At 39.2% G+C, this 18,735-nt stretch overlaps 1 protein-coding gene across 2 annotated transcripts; it reads left to right on the forward strand.

The window, feature by feature from the left end:
- The first annotated feature begins 1,205 nt into the window (after window positions 1-1,205).
- Window positions 1,206-6,341, forward strand: LOC148214627 (protein transport protein Sec61 subunit gamma). 2 transcript variants are annotated; one of them, XM_088150027.1, is made up of 4 exons: window positions 1,207-1,357; window positions 2,721-2,820; window positions 4,234-4,336; window positions 5,710-6,341. In XM_088150027.1, the coding sequence occupies exons 2-4, from the start codon at window positions 2,727-2,729 to the stop codon at window positions 5,717-5,719; spliced, it is 207 nt and encodes a 68-aa protein (XP_088006153.1). In that variant the 5' UTR covers window positions 1,207-1,357; window positions 2,721-2,726; the 3' UTR covers window positions 5,720-6,341. The 2 variants fall into 2 exon arrangements, with proteins under 2 accessions (XP_088006154.1, XP_088006153.1); XM_088150028.1 differs by lacking the exon at window positions 5,710-6,341 and having other exon boundaries at window positions 1,206-1,357; window positions 4,234-4,340.
- Window positions 6,342-18,735: the final 12,394 nt, after the last annotated feature.

Here is an 18,735-nt window from a genome sequence, read left to right on the forward strand (position 1 = left end):
CATCCTCTCTCATTGCAGCTCTCACTGAAGAAGTCACTGAGATCAGGAGGGCGGTCATTCAAAATCGGATAGCTATAGACTATCTCCTATTAAGGGCAGGACAAGGCTGTGAATCTTTTCAAGGTCTTTGTTGCTTTAACCTAACCAACAATGAGAATTATATTGAAGCAAAACTAGCCAAGTTGAGGACCTTAGCCTCTCGCATATCCGAGGATCCAGAGGGATGGAATTGGTCGTGGCTCACTAGTTGGTTACCTAACTTTGCTTGGTTAAAACAACTTTCTGTGCTAGCTATTGGCTTCATTGCCTTACTGGTCCTAGTATGTTGCTTAATGCAATGCCTCCCTGCTTGTGGGAATTACCTGTCCCAGTGTGTGAAGCCCCGGGTACGGGACGAGGGAGCAATCCTGTTAGCCAGGTTTGAGGCCCAACAGAGGTGTGAAAAGAAAAAGGGGGGATTGTGAGAAGGCAGGGAGAAGTGAGGGCCTCAAACGAACCATGTTTGCTAGGGGAGAGCGCTGTGCACCATGGGGCAGCCTTGGGGGGGACAGCAGGGGACAGCAGGAGGGAGGAAAGACTGTGGGCAGAAGGCACACTCGCACCAGAGTGAAGAGGGACGGCAGGAGGGAGGAAATACTGTAGGCAGGAGGCACGTTCGCACCAGAGTGAAGAGAAACGGCAGGGGGCGGCTGTCGGGTCAAGTGGGGATTGGAATGTGTATTGCGCTGATTGGATTCGGAAAGTGGAATGTCTGCGGTTTTGCGGTTAATTAGCGGCGCTCCGGGGCGGTAAAAAAGGTGAGATTGTGAGCCAAGCCCTCGTAGGAGGGGGAGGACAGATAGGGGGTATAAAAACCTGTCAGACCTTGTTTCGGGGTTCCTCCATTGCTGCGGGAGGGACCCACCTTTGCAAACGTGCCCAATAAAAACTTCTGTCTACTGGACAACCGAACCCGTGTCTGTCGTTTTCTGACACTGTGATCCAAAGGGTCACGGGTTGTCTAGTATATATTACAAAATATCCTTTTCCTGACGCGCCCTGAACCTCTGCGTGCTTCGAGTTGTGAAGGGCAGACATGCCCCATCAGAAAAATCTGAGGTTTTGTTATTGGAAAGAATGCACGTAAGCCCGACGCTTCCGTGGACTCTCATTCATCAGTTCCGTTCGCCAGGTGGAGGGGAGCCCACGTGACTCAGTTGAGAACCGGAAGTGCTTGCAGAGAACGATTGACGTATGCGTGCGCCTCTGCCGCAGGCGCCTTTTCCGCTTCCGCTTCCCTTTCGGCGGAGTTGCTACGTGTCTTAAGAAGCAGCGTTTGGTGGCGGCGTCTGCAGCGTAAGGACTTTCTTCAGGACTGGTGAGTGTAGCTAATTCGGGTGATTCTGATGTTACTCTGTATTTCCTTCGGATTGTTGGCGAAAAAGAGAAATGACGACCCCCCGTGTTCTCAGTGCCAAGAGTCAGTCACAGCGCAGCTCTTTCCTCTTCTCCTTGTTCGTTGCAGAAGCTTCAGAGCGTTTCAGCTCTCCTGACCTCAGACCCGGCGCTTTTTCAAGGCCAGATTAAAACGTGGAATTGCCTCTCTGAAACTAACCCGAGGAGACGACATTTCACGATATTCTGTTAGCTCTGTCCTTGTAGCTCAGCTGCATCTCCTTTTTACAGCTTTATGTGTTTCACTGCATTACTGGTGACCTTAATTTAATACAAGCACTTGAATCTATAAAGCCCCAACAAACATAATGGCCTTTCGTGCCAAAAAGGGTCCGAGGAAAAACCGGAAGGAAGACAAAGAGGCTGCAAAGGAAAGCCACTCTGCCTGTGCCCAGAACTTCTTGCTTTCTTTGTCTCCTGAATCTTAGTGGCTGTGCAAACAGGTCAGTTTGCCTGTTATCTAGTCTGGCAATATTTATGGAAAGGTAAGAAACTCTTGAGATGAATCCTGCTAGCATTTTATGCATTCTATGTATGTTGAATTCGTCTTGTATTTATTTATAGATTTAAAAAACTTATATATAAACTTTGAAGCACACCCCAAGGGTAATATTTAACCCTAAGGGGTGCTATTATTACCAAACTGATGAATGGACAAAATTAATTGTAGTTAAGTAGAGGAAGTCTTAACCTTCATGGAGAGATAGAATCAAACACAGATTGAATATCCATGAACATGCTACACAGGGATGACTAGAAAGCGGACTTGTATTTTTCTGTCAAATGCTGTAACATTCAGGCTTGAACCAAGGTAGTCTGCCCTATCCTAAATCTTGTTGTTCTTTTCTCAGGATTTCTTCAGCTTCTAGCTACTCTTGTAACTTTCTCAACAGATGAGCAGCATAGAGTTTCCTAATAGTATTCAGCAAACTGATTGGCTAGTTGTTACCCTGGTTCAGAACATGCATTTTTTGGTAAATCAGGACCACAGTCCGCGGCAATGTGTTCAGTTTGGTAGAATAAGCTCTTTGCTTCTATTGATAAATCAGCATTAGAGTATATATAATCACCTCTGGAATTTTCCCAGATTTAATTTCTGTAATTAACAGCTTCTGAAAGAGTAACCATGAGCAACAGCTTTAAGTTTTCTGTACTGGCAGAACAATAATATTGGAGACATTAGTCCTTGAAAATGGATCCTTGTTTCTATTGAGGACACTTTCCAACTGCTGTAAAATTATTGTTAAGAAGAACCTGAAAGTTAATTTGTTTCTCGTCTTTTTCAGTTCATCATGGATCAAGTAATGCAGTTTGTGGAACCCAGCCGCCAGTTTGTGAAAGATTCTATCAGGCTTGTTAAAAGATGCACAAAACCAGATAGAAAAGGTAAAGTAATCAGGAAGAAAAAGGGAAAAAAAGAAAATTCGATGGTAATATCATAAGCAAAGTGCAAGAAAGAAACTATTTCTGTAACCACAGTGGATTTCTGTCAGTTTTCTGTATTGACTCACATGTTTTCATGATGATGATGATGATAATGTATTTTAAATAAGTGAAGGCAAACGATACCACAGATAATAGTACAAGTTGAAAAGAATATTTAAAGAATAGATAATGCAGATAAAAAACCCATATATATATATATATAAAAAAAACCCAGCCAACATATCTAAAATATCGTCTGATGCTATACTCCATAATGTTTCTTAGAGCATGGTCCCCCAAGACCCTCTCAGGGGTCCTCAAAATCAAAATTATTTGGCAGCCACTGTTGAAAAATAATCCAATATTAAAATCCCATCAAACAATCTTAAGAGCGGAGCAAATGCATCAATTTGACTTTTAATATGATAAATATCAACAAATATAACCCATGCAAACCAAAATTCTTTTGAGACCCTATATAATTTTTAATAGTGGGAAGGGATCCCTGAGAGAAAAACGTTTAAAAAACACTGCTCTACTACATCATTAAAGGTGATTACATTTAGTTTAATCAAAAGATTTCCAGAAGAGAGAGAGAAGCACAGGTTGCATTTCTAAAAAACCATTGAAGTTTTCTTGAGCTCATATTTTTAAGAGCTGTGCAAGAGGTTATTTTTTGAAATAGGGGCTAGAAGTGGATTTCTTTGGTAAAGTGAGCAGAGCAATTTTGAACAAGAGCCCAAAAATATGCATGCCAGCTTTATCAGCGGTGAGCACATTTTTCTTTCTAAGTGAGAACCGACCTTTTTCTTAGCTTAGAGAACGCAGGTCTCTCACAGACGCTGAGCCTAGAAAACACACGGAAAGCAATAATGTCTGATCTGGTATCTGATTGCTTTTCCCTCAGGTTGCCCTTTTTTTAAGTTACCATCCATTGCAGTGTTCTAAGCACTTTAGAAGGTGATGTGGTATCGGCTATCCTTTACGATCAGGTAGAGTTAGTTTGCTTCAGGTCCTATTGATGAAGCAATGTCATCTAGTGAGACCGAGGAAATGGCCCTCTTCTTTGCAGCGCCTGCCCTCTGGAATAGCACGCTCTGAGGTTCACTTGGCCTTGGCCTTTCGCCTTCAGCAGAACCCTAAAAATGTGGCTGTTCCCTCAGGCCTTGGGTTGGAGCATCTGGTGGGTTCCTCTAAGTTGTGGGGTATTGTGTGTGTGTGTGTGTGTGTGTGTGTCCCCTTGAAGCAATTGTGTATTTTTAAATATCATGGTGCTTTTTTGGTTTTTAATTTTATGAAGCTGCCCATTATTATATTTGGAGATGAGCGGCCCAGAAATTGGATAAATCAACTCATGTAATTTTTAAATCACAGAATTCCAGAAGATTGCCATGGCAACAGCAATAGGCTTTGCAATAATGGGATTTATTGGTTTCTTCGTAAAACTGATCCATATTCCGATCAACAATATTATTGTGTAAGTAAATGTCTTAAACTAAGTGCTGTTGGTAGAAAAAGATGTGACAAAAAAATTAATGATGGTTCCTAATATTCTGTTCCCCCTTTAGTGCTGTCTGAGAATCTTGTATGTCACAACATACTTGATTCGGTACCATAGATTCTGTGACACGTGAATATTTCTGTGACGGTTTGCTATTTAAAAATTGCTAAAGCGCTATAAAGAAAGTAAAGTAAATATAGAAATTAGAATAGAATGTGAGGTACTTTTTGAAAATAAGACATTAATAGCGTGTTAATAATCCTAAGATATCACAATACTGTTATTTGTTTCCTGAACAAAGCAGTTCCTTTAGAAAGGGGCATTTCTCAGGCAGGACAGTACTGGTGAAAAGGCCTGCCCCCTGATAGTTACTTGGCAATACCACCCAAGTAAAAGATTGAAGATTGGCATTGATTTTACAAACAGAATGACAGATTTGAGGGAGTAAGTTGACTGCTGCCTTTTGAACCAATTCAGATAGCGAGACCATATTCTGTGGCAGTGCCATATATTCTAACTGGGATATTGCAAGAGAATGAAGAACTGGAATCATAGCTGCTCCATCCACTTCAGCTGGAAAAACAATTCCAGATTATGGATGCATTTGAGCATCCAAAGTAAGAGCTAGGTTGAACAGTACCATTAAATTCTGAATGGCATCCCAAAGGGAATTCCCATGAAACAACAAAATGTTTGCTTCAGATCTGGACTACAGTATTTATTTAGCTTTTTGATAAATCATTATTTATTCCTAGGACTGGTTCAGTGCATCCAGCATTGCCTCTGATCCTTATGCAAACAACAGAGTGGCGCTTCATTAAAACAGCACAAGATATTTTCTGCTATATTTGTATTCAAAAACACTTTTGTAGTCTTAGTAATAGGAATGGTTAATTTTTTCAACAATATAGGTCCCCTATTTTTATAACTTGACCCATAAGCATTTCTCTATCTTCTTTGTACATTGTATGACAGATACACTGGGGGACCAGGTGATGTTCCAGGTTTCCTACCTGTACCTCAGTGAAAAATCTGTTCCAGTTTCTGTCCTGCCCTACAGTTCCAATAAATTATTTCTGCAACAAAGAGGACTTCTGCCTTGTTGGCAGAATGATTTTATACATCGTTTTTGACTACATAATTAATTCAATGAACCCATTTTGAATAATTTAAGTACTGATCTATATATCTCTACTGTTACATAAACACATTTTTTAATATTTTTTCACTGAACTTGTTAATTTTAGAGTAATAATTACATTATGTTTATTAAAAAAAAGATAATTATACAATAATGTCCTTGGGTATCATGTGGCAGTGTCTCAATTGATGTCTTTTTCTTTTTACAGCGGTGGCTAAACACATCAGGAAGACATTTCTTTATATTGTGCATGGTAAAATAACAGATCATTGTGGACTTTTTGGCTCAATTATCTATGTAGATCTTCCTCTTTTATTACTTGTCAATATAAACTAGATTTTAAAGTAAAATTTGTGTGGTATCCTATTTGGTTAAGCAAACACATGTAGGTGAACTAATCAACACTTGAAGCTTTAACCTTGATAAACTAGCTGATGTGAGCTTTCTAGGGAAGAGGAGGTAACTTACGAAGTATCCCATTTCTTCTTGGAAGTTGGGGAAACATCAGTGCTGGAAAAATAAATGACTTTCTTATACTCACCTAGTTCAGATTACCACTGAAGATGCCCAAATTCTGTCAGTCTTCATGCTGAAAGAAAATGTGTACGCTTTGCTCCCCATGGGTTGTTAGAAGTAAAAATATAAGTAACAAATGTATTTTCACTTATATTTTTATTAAGGCAAGTGTAGGACTAATTTACAATGTGGTATTTGTTGACACTGCTTTCCAAAACAACTGATTTCATCAAACTTTGGCAAGTTTTGAGGAACTGCTTTCGTTCAGCATTTGTTATTGTGCTTAATACAGACTAGAGCCAGGATAAAATATAATTAATATTGCTTACATTGTAGAATTCATTCTGGTTTAATTTCATTGGCAGAGACATACATGAGACTTAAGTTTGGTTGTCAGCTACCATAGGATCAGGAGAGAAAATACACGTATTAGACACTATACACAGACACACACACACACTTGCTGTTCTTTCAGTCCCTGGCACAGTTTCACTATATCTCTTTCTTTCCTGTGTTGTTTTAATGCAAGCCAAAGAACCTTTCACTGCTGACCATTTCTTTATGTGTTCTCCACATCATAAATAAAGCTCAGCTATTTGTGACTAGACCAGTAAGTGGGAGACAGAGAATTTACTGTGTTCTTTTCCTTGTAGTGGAAAAGAGAGAGACTAATAGAGCAGAGAGAGGAAAGAGTGAGTGAAGCCAGGCTCTGTGCTTATGCACGGATGTGTATTGAGGGCTGCAGGGATGTGTGTGTGTGTGTGTATGTTTATGTATCTATGTATGCATGCTGCCTTGCCATGTCTGATTTGTACTGCATCTTCTAGACTAATTTTAGATACATTTAGTAATGGCTCCATACATTTTTTTTTTTAAAGTCATGGCAAGTTACTATGTGGCTATTAATTAGCCAGTAGCTAAGAGGAGGCACTTCTTAATCCAAACCAGTAGCAAAGTTTGTATTTTTCTACAGAGGTTTGAGGCATGGAAGCAACAGACAGAATAGAGCATGACATGTTGTATATATCCACTTCTGATTACCAATGTTACATGACTTTAAATAAATCAACTTCTCTATACATTGCTTAAAGATAGAGTTATCTGAAGATGCAGCCACTTTCAGACTTCAAAAACAAAAGCTTATAAATACAGCTTTGCTTCTAGAAAAAAAATCATAAAATCTATGGCATTCAATAGACTGAAACTGCATCTTAAGAAACCAACCACATAAAATGTTGAATTTTTATTAAAGTATAATGAAATAATTGCAATATAAAATACTCAGTTGGCTAGTGGTTGAGGTTCCAGAAAACTTCACTTTTAAATTTCAAGTTGAACTAAGTAGAGTGACAGTCTTGCTTGAAAGCACTCCCTTTATCTTTAATTCCCATTGTCCAAAGCAAAGGCTTGTCAGTTTCAGTGGTCACTATCCCCGTTTCATTGTGTTTGATGTGCTGACAAGTGTCCCAAACTTCAAAATACTTCTATCTGTAAGTAAGAAAAAAGGTTAATTCAAGATTTTTTGCCACATCATTTATATTCAGTAGTATTCACATACAGGTAGTCCTTATTTAGTGATGGTAATTGGGACCGGCAACTCCTTATAAAGAAGGAAAACACTGGCTAGGTGCAGGAGTGAAGACTGTGAGAAAAAGGCATTTGCTAAATCCAGCAATGTGAAACATTCTGCTGTCCCCTTTAAAAATGTCTATTTGGAAACCACTGTTATGAGCTCTCAAGGCTGCATCCAAGGTCTTCAGGGCCACCTGGGACCTTACAGCAAGTTGAGAATCTCTCCTGTGGGACATTTTGCTGCTCACTCTTGATCTAACCACTCAGAAACTCCTAAGTGAGCTTCCTAAGAAACTCTAGGTTCTCTGGAAAAGGTGTTTTAAAGCAGAGCCATGACCAAGCTGTAAGATAATTAGAAATGGGTAGTATTTGTTCTTGCATACATATTTTAGATGAAGCTTATGCTTGGTTGAAAGTTTCCATCTGATAGAAGCGTTCAGAGCTATTCTCTGCTGCCCTGCAACTTGACCTATAAAGCTTGGTTCATAACCAACAACCTTGTGTTCAGATTAAATCTTACAACAAGCAGCTTTAGAATGGAGCTTTTAAAAATAAATGAGTTCCCTTATGTTTAATAAAATAATAGAAAGCATAGACACATGGAAAGTGGAAATAAAAGTTGGCATGCTTCAACGAAGCAGCACCTCTAGGTTTCATTGACTGTTCATTTTGAAGTGGAAAAATGCTATTCGGAGAATGGGTTGATTGATTAGCTCTTGTCAGTAGCATGAAGTTCCTCTTTCTTTCTGAAGAATCTATTTTGTATAACTCAATTCACTTAGGTGGGACCATTACTTTTCTTTAGGAAAGAAACTCTGTTTATCTTTATGCTGCTCTGAAGCAAATAATCCTTATCAGAGCAGTGAGCTAAAAATGATTATCTAAGACCATTACATGGGTCTCATAAGCTTTGCACTTTCTTTTCCTTCATCCCTTTCTTTTCACAAGTCCTGTGCGAAAAGGAGCAAAACTGAAGTAAAAATGTTGTCAGACATTCATCATAATAAAGATGGGATCGCAGTATACTGTACATTCCCAGGACCAATCTCCTCATCGTGGCATGGAAGGTCTGCATTTGGCCGTATGGGAACCTCGTGCATTAAAGATCCCTGATTTTCAGACAGCAATCACATTCAGCTGAAGCTAGTTACTGCCCCTCCTCAACACAGATAGCTAAGCCGAAGGAGGTGGGAGGACAGCATGCATTTGTTTCGCTGCCAAGGACGGTATTGCAAAGACCTGAGAAGAAGTTACACTGAGATTGAAAAGCCCAGCGGACTTCATTTATAATGAGCAGCAAGTGATAGTTGAGAGGCTGTCTGGGCTGATGGTTAAGGCTCTGGACTAGGAGTGGGGTGCCCTGCGTTCTAGTGCTGCCTTAGGCATGAAACTAAGTGGTGATCTGGGCCAGTTACTCTCTCTCAGACCTGGGAAGAAGGAGTGGTCAACCGCTTCCAAAAATGTTGCTTAGAAAACCACACGGACTTGCCATGTAGTGTCAGAAGTCAAGACTGACTGGAAAGCAAAAAAGAAAAAGTGTTAAGTCTTGTTTTCTTCAAAATTGCCTACGTTCTTGCAAACTTCATGTTACATGTAGGTGCCCTTTTATAACAAGAATGGCCACTACTGGAGGAGTAATCAAAGAATTAGGGGTATATGGCCAAGACGATTCTTCCTCAAACAGCTCTCTTACTCCTTTCCTTTCCTGCACAAACACACATTAGTCATAAGGATGGAGGTGGTGGCTAAACTGCACAAGTAAAATCAATAACATTGCATAAATGAAATAAAAAGAAATAAATTCAACAGAGTGAAACTTAAATGGATTAGGAAAGCAGTAGACCCCAGTTTTGGACAGGAATTTGAGAGCATATAAAGGTGCTCACACAAAATGAGTACTATGGGACAGCATATATAGTCTCAGGACAGGTTGTTTGTAACTCCTTTTTGCTGCTTCCATTGGGGCAGGTAGTAAATAATATCATTTGTCTTCTTTTAATTCATGACTGAGCAGTACACGTTTCCAAGCAAGGCTCTGGGGTTCAGCCAGATATCACCTCAATTTTCGACCAAAGCTTATAGGAACTATGCGAGGCCTGAAAATGAAGAGATGCAGGCTTGCAATTTGTTTTGCAGCAAACTGTAGTTTCCCATTTAATGTTGTTTAAATGAAATGTTGATTTTAGATAATTGCAACCTAACACTGGATTAAGGAAATGGTGGATGGAGAAGCCGTTAAGTATGCCCTTACTACTTCCATGATCCCAAGAACAGGCCAAAGGAAAGATGCCAGTCCCTATAATTTTAGAGACACTACTCCAAGCCTTCTGTCCGCTAGGTGTGTAGAGCTTCAATATCCACAACAGTTGAAGTCCAACATATATATAGGGCAGCAGAATGGGGAAAGTGATTTTGGTTGCACATTCACACTGGCAGCATGATACCTACAAGGTTCCCACTGTAGTGCCAGAATTTGTTTTGTTTTGCTACATGGCTGGAGACAATCCATAGATCTTACCGTACTTACTTATTTACTTACTTACTTATTTATTGATTTACTGAATTCTTCAACCGCCCATCTCCCCCCAATGGGGGAACTCTGGGCAATTCACAACAAACAGTACATAAACACATAAAACCTTAAATTAAAACATTATTAAAAAGAAGAAGGAGAGACCAAGAGGATGAAAAACCTGAGGTTGAAGGCAGAGGCCTCTATGGGGTTAGCCATCCCCATGCTTATATTCTCACCCCACCCCAGGCCAGGTGACGGAACCAGGTCTTCAAAGCCTTACGGAAGGCCAGGAGTGTGGGGGCTAATCGCACCTCTGGGGGCTGAATGTTCCAAAGAGCAGGGGCTACCGCAGAGAAGGCCTGCCTTCTGGACCCCGTCAGTCGAAGTTCTTTCACTGAGGGGGTCTGAAGCATGCCCTCTCTGTGTGATCAGGTGGGATGGGTTGAAGTCATAGGGGAGAGGCGGTCCCTTAGATAACCTGGTCCCATGCCATGTAGGGCTTTAAAGGTTATAACCAACACCTTGAATTGGACCCGGAAGCAAACCGGCACCCAATGCAGCTCGCGGAGCAGAGGCGTTACATGGGCCCTCTTTGGGGCACCAACAATAGCCCGCGTGGCTGCATTCTGGACAAGCGGTAGCTTCCGGATACTCTTCAAGGATAGCCCCATGTAGAGCGCATTGCAGTAGTCTATCTGGGAGATAACAAGGGCGTGAGTGACTGTTCGAAGGGCATCCCAGTCCAGGAAAGGGCGTAACTGATGCACAACCTGAAGTTGTGCAAAGGCCCTCCTTGCCATGGCTGCCACCTGCCCTTCAAGCAGGAGCCGTGAGTCTAGGAGGACCCCCAGATTATGCACTGGGTCTGTCTGGGGCAGCGCCACCCCATCCAGCACCAAAGATGACAAAATCCCAGAAACAGAGGAGCCATTAACCCACAGCCACTCCATCTTACCAGGGTTCAGCTGAAGCCTGTTGTTCCCCATCCAGACCCTTACAGCCTCCAGGCACCACGAAAGGGTGGCCACAGCATCACTTACTTCACCAGGGATGGAGATGTATAGCTGCATATCATCAATTGATTCAAACTCTGACTAAGTTTGGATTAAACCTACAGATCCCCACCCAGCTGTAGGCAATAACAATGGTTTGGGATGGGATCTGTAGAACAGCAAAATAAAACCGGGCATTACAATTGGAATCTTATGAACATCACAATGCAGTTTTGGCCGTCCATCAAGAACAGCTTTCCCTGACCTGATGACATTTTCCTCATATGAAACAGACAAAATTACTTGCGTTTTAGTATTTTCTTCTCTATAATTATTATGAAGCAATATGGTTTTGCACTCTTATTTTGTACTGTAGATTGTTTTGATAGAGAAAGAAACAGAAAACCTTTGGCCACATGCAATAGAATTAAGTGTTAATTTTGCCAACACGTTGTTCTAATCTGCTAGTTCATAATTAAACACACCTTTTTAAAAATGTATGTTATTTCATTACTTTATTAAACCCAGGAGCTATCCTTTTGATCAATGTACTATTGATAGACCTCTAGTATCTCTACTTTTCCAATTAAGAGTCATTATCATTGCTTTTTATTTATTAATAAAACTATTGTTTTAGTTAGGATGAAAATAACTATATTAATTGTGCAACTGAGATTGGATATTTTAATTTTGGGGGTTAGGGTGTTTTCCCTGACATGTTTAATGTTGTTCTCTTATTGATTGGTTTTCTTTTGTTATTTTAAAGAAGTGTTTGCCAATGTACTACATGTCACTTAACGTTGCTTCACTGGTTAAGGCGGCTTCTCTACTGATTTTTTTTATATGTATGTTTCTCTCTCTCTGTTTCTCTCTATATTTCTGTATATACAGACATAAACATTCTACAATATGTTTCTCTCATCTTCCAGATCACCATTAGGCAGCAAATCAAACAAAAACTCTATAAATTTTGCTGGCATCTACTGGTCATCTGGATTCTTGCAGCTCATCTGGTAGTCTGACTATTATATATTCAGGTAGTCCTTGCTTATTGTCTGCCTCACTTAGCAACCATTTGAAGTTATGACAGTGTAAAAAACCCAGCTTTTTGACCAAGCCTCACATGTATGACTGTTGCAGTGTCCTGTGGTTTCATGATCGCCATTTGGGTACTTTGTAACCTGCTTCTGGCAAGCAGAGTTAATGGAGAACACGGAAGTAAAATAGCAAGTTGTGGTCATGTGATGTCTTGCTTATCGACCAAATGGAAGTGATGTTGTAAGCCCATCTCGGTCATGTGATTTTCTGCTTAGTGATCGTGGCACTTAGCAACAGAGTTGCCGGTCCCGGTTGTGGTAGCTAAGCAAGGTCTGCCTGTCTGTCTGTCTATCTATCGATCGCTCGTGGTTGCTATCAGAAAATATACATACACACACAGACACAAATATACATATACATTTCAAAATTTCTCCTCGTTCCATGAATTGTCTTACATTAAAAGGAATATTTGGAACTCAGTGAGATTCACAATACTTCTCCATACCTTTCAATTCTTGCATGTCCTTCTTGCTTCTATTACACCCATGCACGGATTCATACCTTTCCTTTTGGCTCTTTAAACTTTTTGTCTTTTTCTCTTGAGGATCCCATCAACTCCATCCATGTGTGTATAATCAAACCATATTAACCTTTATTTCATACTGCTCATTCACTTTTGTGTCAGTCCTCATTCATTCATTCATTCATTCATTCATTCATTCATTCATTCATTCATTCCTCTATCTCTTCTTGTTTATGGCACCTGCTTCATCAATGCCCCATTGCAACCGTATTCAACCTTTATGTTTCTCTTGACATACTCAACTCTTACTTCCATATAACAGTGGGCAAAAGCATGATCTTATTTATAGACAGCAATGTTTGATTCTTTCAACAAACATTCTTTCCTTGCAAGAGACCATGTTCCACTCATTACCTTTTTACCAGCATTTGTATGTATTAACATTTCTCCATCATTCCCCCCCCCCCCCCATTTAGGAAGTATTCTACCAAGGTGCAGCAACTGAAAGTGCTTGCTCTTGTTTTTCACTATGTAAATGTTCAGTGGCTTACTCCATTTTTCTCATCAAGCACCACTACCTTGGCCTTTGATATGTTAATATTTAGATCAGTTCTGCTTGCTGCATCGTACAGTCTGTCTCATATCCACTGAAAATAATTTGAGTTCTTAGTAACATGAATTGATGTGTATAGAAAAGTATATGTACATTCATGTCCCCAACCAAAGTATCTTGAACACCATGACATATATTCCTTTTCCTTTTCCCTTAAATACATTAAACCAGCACTGGACTTCACACTCTGTTGTCTTATTCCTGTTCAACATTGAAATATTCACTAAGCTTTCCACTTATTCTTACACATGCTTTTCTTCCATCATATACCACTCTTATCACAGCAATCAACTTTGAACTCCATATTTGTGAAAAAAAATCCATAATTCAAACCTATTCACAGTTAATACATTATCATCATCATCATCATCACAATCATCTGCTTTCTCTAAATCAGGAAACATACAATAAACTTCCTTTCTCACATTCATGCATTTCTCAATGACTTGCTGAGGAACCAATATGGTATGCACATTCCTTGCCTAGCATAAAAGCACACCACACTTCCAACATTTTGCTTATTTTACCTCTTGAACTCTGCCAAACATCTAATTACTCTGTAGTTTTTACACTCATTTTTGTTACCCCTCTCTATGTATTGTTGGAAACAGTTTAAAGCTCTATATGTTAAACAACTTGGAGAGTTATTTTAAGCAAACTACACCCATATTTTAACATAACTCCAGTTACGCCTTATATAGCTGCAGTCTTACCATTTTTCTACGTTCTCATAGCATTTATGACTTCCTTGTTATCATTTTTCTTGGACATTAACCCAGAATTTGTTGTAATATTATTCTTTGACATATCACTGTCATTTCCATACAAATCTCTAAAAGATTCTTTCTAGCATTCCCTCACTTTATTTCAATCCCAGATCATTTCATCACCTTGCCATCAAGATCACTCTGCATTTTCTCCCTCTTTTAATATTACAGGTAGTCCTTGAGTTACGATTATTCATGTAGTGACCATTTGAAGTTACAACAGTGTTGAATGAAGGGACTTATGACCGGTCCTCTGAGTTCTGGCCGTTGCAGCACCCCCGTGGTCATGTGAGCAAAATTCTGGTGTCTGGCAACCAGCTTACACTTATGACCAGTTCCAGTGTCCTGTGGTCATGTGATTGTGATTTGCAACCTTCCTTGTTGGCTCCCCTCCCCCTGCCAAATTCAATGGGAAGCTGGCAAGGAAGGTCACAAGTCACTGGGGTAAGTCCCACCCTCGGCCTTTCTTTGCTTGCTCACATGCATTACTGTGCTGCGAAGGATATTTATTTCTATTGCATTTATTGAGAAAAATAGATTAAAATGATTGTATAGATTAACTGGTACACCATGCTCAAAAGCTTTAATTTTTCTCCTTGAAGCTAATTGTAGGTTGCCTCAATTTTCAATCACTTTTTGAGATAAAGGACAAGAGTTGCATAGCAGGGTAGTGATACATGTCATTGCTTCCCAATTCTAGAATATGGAGGATATGAAGGTAGCTTTCAATTAAATCATAAACCTAGTGAAAAGAATAGCTTTGGTGTGCACTTGGAAGTAAAACTACAGGGGAAAATTGACAACCCAGAAATTCAGCAGTAAAAGAGCAAAAAGACAATAATAGATTAAATCAAATGCATCTTTTAACCCAAGTGCTTGAAATCAGTTGGATTTCTGTCAACTCCCAACTATTTCAGACACATGGGTTTAAAAGACAGTGAGAGGAACAATTGAAAAGTCAGGAAATAACTCCCTAGGAATATCTTTCCAAGGGCTTTAGTGAGTTCTTATCAAATACACTTGATTTACAGACCAGGCTGTTTATCATCTTGTCTGAAATCTTCCTCTGGGGTGTGCTCACTCTCTCTCTCTCTCTCTCTCTCTCTCACACACGCACGCACGCATCCATGCAGACAGCTTCTTTTCCTTCACTAGGCCACACAGAAATCTGGACAGAAGGAGGAGTATTTGTGAAGTATGTCCAGAGTCAATCTAACCCACTTCAAATGAATCCAAAATTCTTTTGGCTATTGTTCTCAAAATTTAGCTCTTGGTTCATGTGTATTTTAAGGAAAGTTGCAGAGAAAATCATGTACGTTAGGAAAAGCTACACACATTTTCATGCTTTGCTAGTTCACACACTGATTAAGAAATTGGATAGCAAAGATTTAGAATTATATACATAGAAAACTGACATATATCAGATAGTGACTAATTTGTCTATTCTTAGATGTGGGTCAAACAGATGGGACTAGAGAGTCAAGCTATAGATGACAATGGAAAATAATGCATTCATAAGTTCAGTACTGCGTGGTAAGAGAAAAAATGGCTTACTAGATTCAGTATCAAGAAACACTGGCTTCTTTTCTGTGTGCTTTTTGGAAAAACAAAGTGAAAACACAGATAGTAATCAGAGATGTGAGATATGTAGCTATGAGTGATCCAGCTGTTAGATGACAGCATACGGCTATTGATATTAGACTCAGTAAACTGCACATAGATTGAACAAATGTTACTTTGGTTCCATAGGAAAACACAATTATTTTTTGTGGAGTTTCTGAGGGTTACAAGATGACAGATTCATCAAATCCAGCAGTACTCTGAAGAATGGCATTCTTCAACAAAAGAGTGGTGATAGCAACCAAAGGCTTTTATCCTAGCACAGAATCTTGTGAGACAGTTTCCCATACTGAATGAAGATAAACAAAGTTAGATGCTAAGTCACTGTATTACACTGCTTAGTGAATTTGCAAAGAAGGAAGATGGAAGGGAAGCTCTCTGTCTTGGTATCTTTCTGCTACAGATGATAATAGCCCCTGTTCTTATAATGTCAAGTATTTCTTTTTGTTAATGGCTTTCCCACCCTCCACCAGGTATTATTGATTGGTTACCAATAAAAGGAAGTTACATTTTTAAGAATAGTTGTGTAAATTCCCAATATTAGTAGTAGTTGATGCAAATCCTTTCCCGTGTGTTGAAATGAAAATGTAGGAATATGCTCAGTTAATATCAGAAATAAACAGGATGTGATTCATTGTGTTGACACATTTTGATTTCTGTCCTCTAGAGTAAAACTGGGCAGTATGACAAGACACATAAATAGGAAGTTGAAGCCAGGCCAATTGAACTATGAGAGAAATTTAGAATTTATAGAAACTCTGTAAATTTTGCTGGCATCTACTGGTCATCTAGATTCTTGCAGCTCATCTGGTAGTCTGACTATTATATATACAGGTAGTCCTTGTTTATTGCCTGCCTCACTTAGCAACCATTTGAAGTTATGCCAGTGTAAAAAACCCAGCTTTGTGACCAAGCCTCACATGTATGACTGTTGCACTGTGGTTTCATGATCGCCATTTGGGTGCTTCACAATGGCAAGCAGAGTTAATGGACAACACGGAAGTAAAATAGCAAGTTGTGGTCATGTGATGTCTTGCTTAACGACCAAATGGGAAGTGATGTTGTAAGCCCATCTCGGTCATGTGATTTTCTACTTAGTGATTGCAGCACTTAGCAACAGAGTGCACTTAGCAACTATCTATCTATCTATCTATCTATCTATCTATCTATCTATCTATCTATCTATCTATCTATCTATCTATCATCTATCGCTCATGGTTGCTGTCAGAAAATATACATACACACACAAAAATATACATATACATTTCAAAATTTCTCCTCCTTCTGTGAATTGTCTTACATTAAAAGGAATATTTGGAACTCAACGAGATTCACAATACTTCTCTATACCTTTCAATTCTTGCATACCCTTCTTGCTTCCATGACATCCATATACGGATTCATACCTTTCCATTTAGCTCTTTAAACTTTTTGTCTTTTTCTTTTGAGGATCTCATCAACTCCGTCCATGTGTGTATAATCAAACCACATTAACCTCTTTCTTTCATACTGCTCATTCACTTTTGTGTTAGTCCCCATCCATCAATCCATCCATCCATCCATCCATCCATCCATCCATCCATCCATCCATCCACCCACCCATTCTTGTCTCTATCTCTTCTTGTTTATGGCACCTGCTCCATCAGTGCCCCATTGCAACTGTATTCAACCTTTATGTTTCTCTTGACATATTCAACTCTTACTTCCATATAACAGTGGGCAAAAGCATGATCTTATTTATATACAGCAATGTTTGTTTATTTCAAGAAACATTCTTTCCTTGCAAGAGACCATTTTCCACTCACTACCTTTTTACCGGCATTTGTATATATTAACATTTCTCCATCATTTCCCCCCCCCCCATTTAGGAAGTATTCTACCAAGGTGCAGCGATTGAAAGTGATTGCTCTTGTTTTTCACTAGTAAATGTTCAGTGGCTTACTCTGTTTTCACATCAAGCACCACTACCTTGGCCTTTGATATGTTAATATTTAGCTGCAGCTCTTTTGGCATGTTACAGAACCTTCCCTCCAACAGGGGGGTGGGAACGACATTACAGCCAGCAAGTGTAAAAACTCTCCTGGTGTTTTGGAGCATGATATTGAACAGGTAATGTGTGGGAGCAACACTTTTTTTGTGGGTTCAATATTTGGGTTACATTTGGGGATTAATTTAATCCTGTTTATGTATACTCTAGTTGGTGTAAGACGCTCAGATTCGATCAGCAGCAAGTTAGCCTAGTAAAATAAATAAGTGAAAAATTAACTTGTTTGGAAGTAAGTCCCACTAAGATCATTCCCCAAATGATAAGATTAGTTTTGTTGCTTAGAAATCTTAAGTCTATTTCATGTGGATTATTTTCTAACTTCAAAAGAAATATCATGAGGACAAAAATATACCCACTCTTCACATCTACTTTTAGAGAATAAAGGCTTAGCGGACAACCCTACACACTGTTATGAAAGGCAGCTTTCCTGTAAAATCTGCTAAAAATTCTTTTGAAAGAATATATCAAAGACCTTCTCTTCTCGCTATTGAAACATATGAAAAAATTGACCATCTCTAGATTACATACCTCATGCAGATTAAGAGAGTTCCGAGGGGAAGAATCTAATCACATTCTATTTACCTTATTAGAGTAAACAATGTCTATTTACTGGAATTTTTCAGAGACATGTTTAAAAATTTAATTGAATCAAATTAGAGAATACTAAATCTAAAGACCAGTAACTTTATTTTATCAGTGTTCTGATAAATTTGTTTTACCAATGCTTTGATTTTATGGTATGTATAAAAAGAATCCAGGCTGGATGCTGGTGGGGAAATATATAATGAATTTGCCTGGTCAATGTTTAAAACAGATATACATATTAATAGAAGACAATATATGTAGCTCAGGTTGAACTGTGGAGTCCTTGGTGCTTTCTGAACTTGGTTGTCTGACTGCAAATGTTTCATTACCCAACTAGGTAACATCATCAAATGTAACCTGCTTGACTGTTTGTCTGATGTTAATCCCATTTTATCTGGGTGCAGGCTGCTGGAGAAGATGTGTTCTGGCCTTTTTGTTTCTTTCTT

The sequence above is a fragment of the Python bivittatus genome, unplaced genomic scaffold (genome assembly GCF_059951505.1).
Source record: "Python bivittatus isolate LINGU-HERP-01145 unplaced genomic scaffold, Pbiv_v1 ctg000610_np1212, whole genome shotgun sequence".
NCBI lineage: Eukaryota > Metazoa > Chordata > Lepidosauria > Squamata > Pythonidae > Python > Python bivittatus.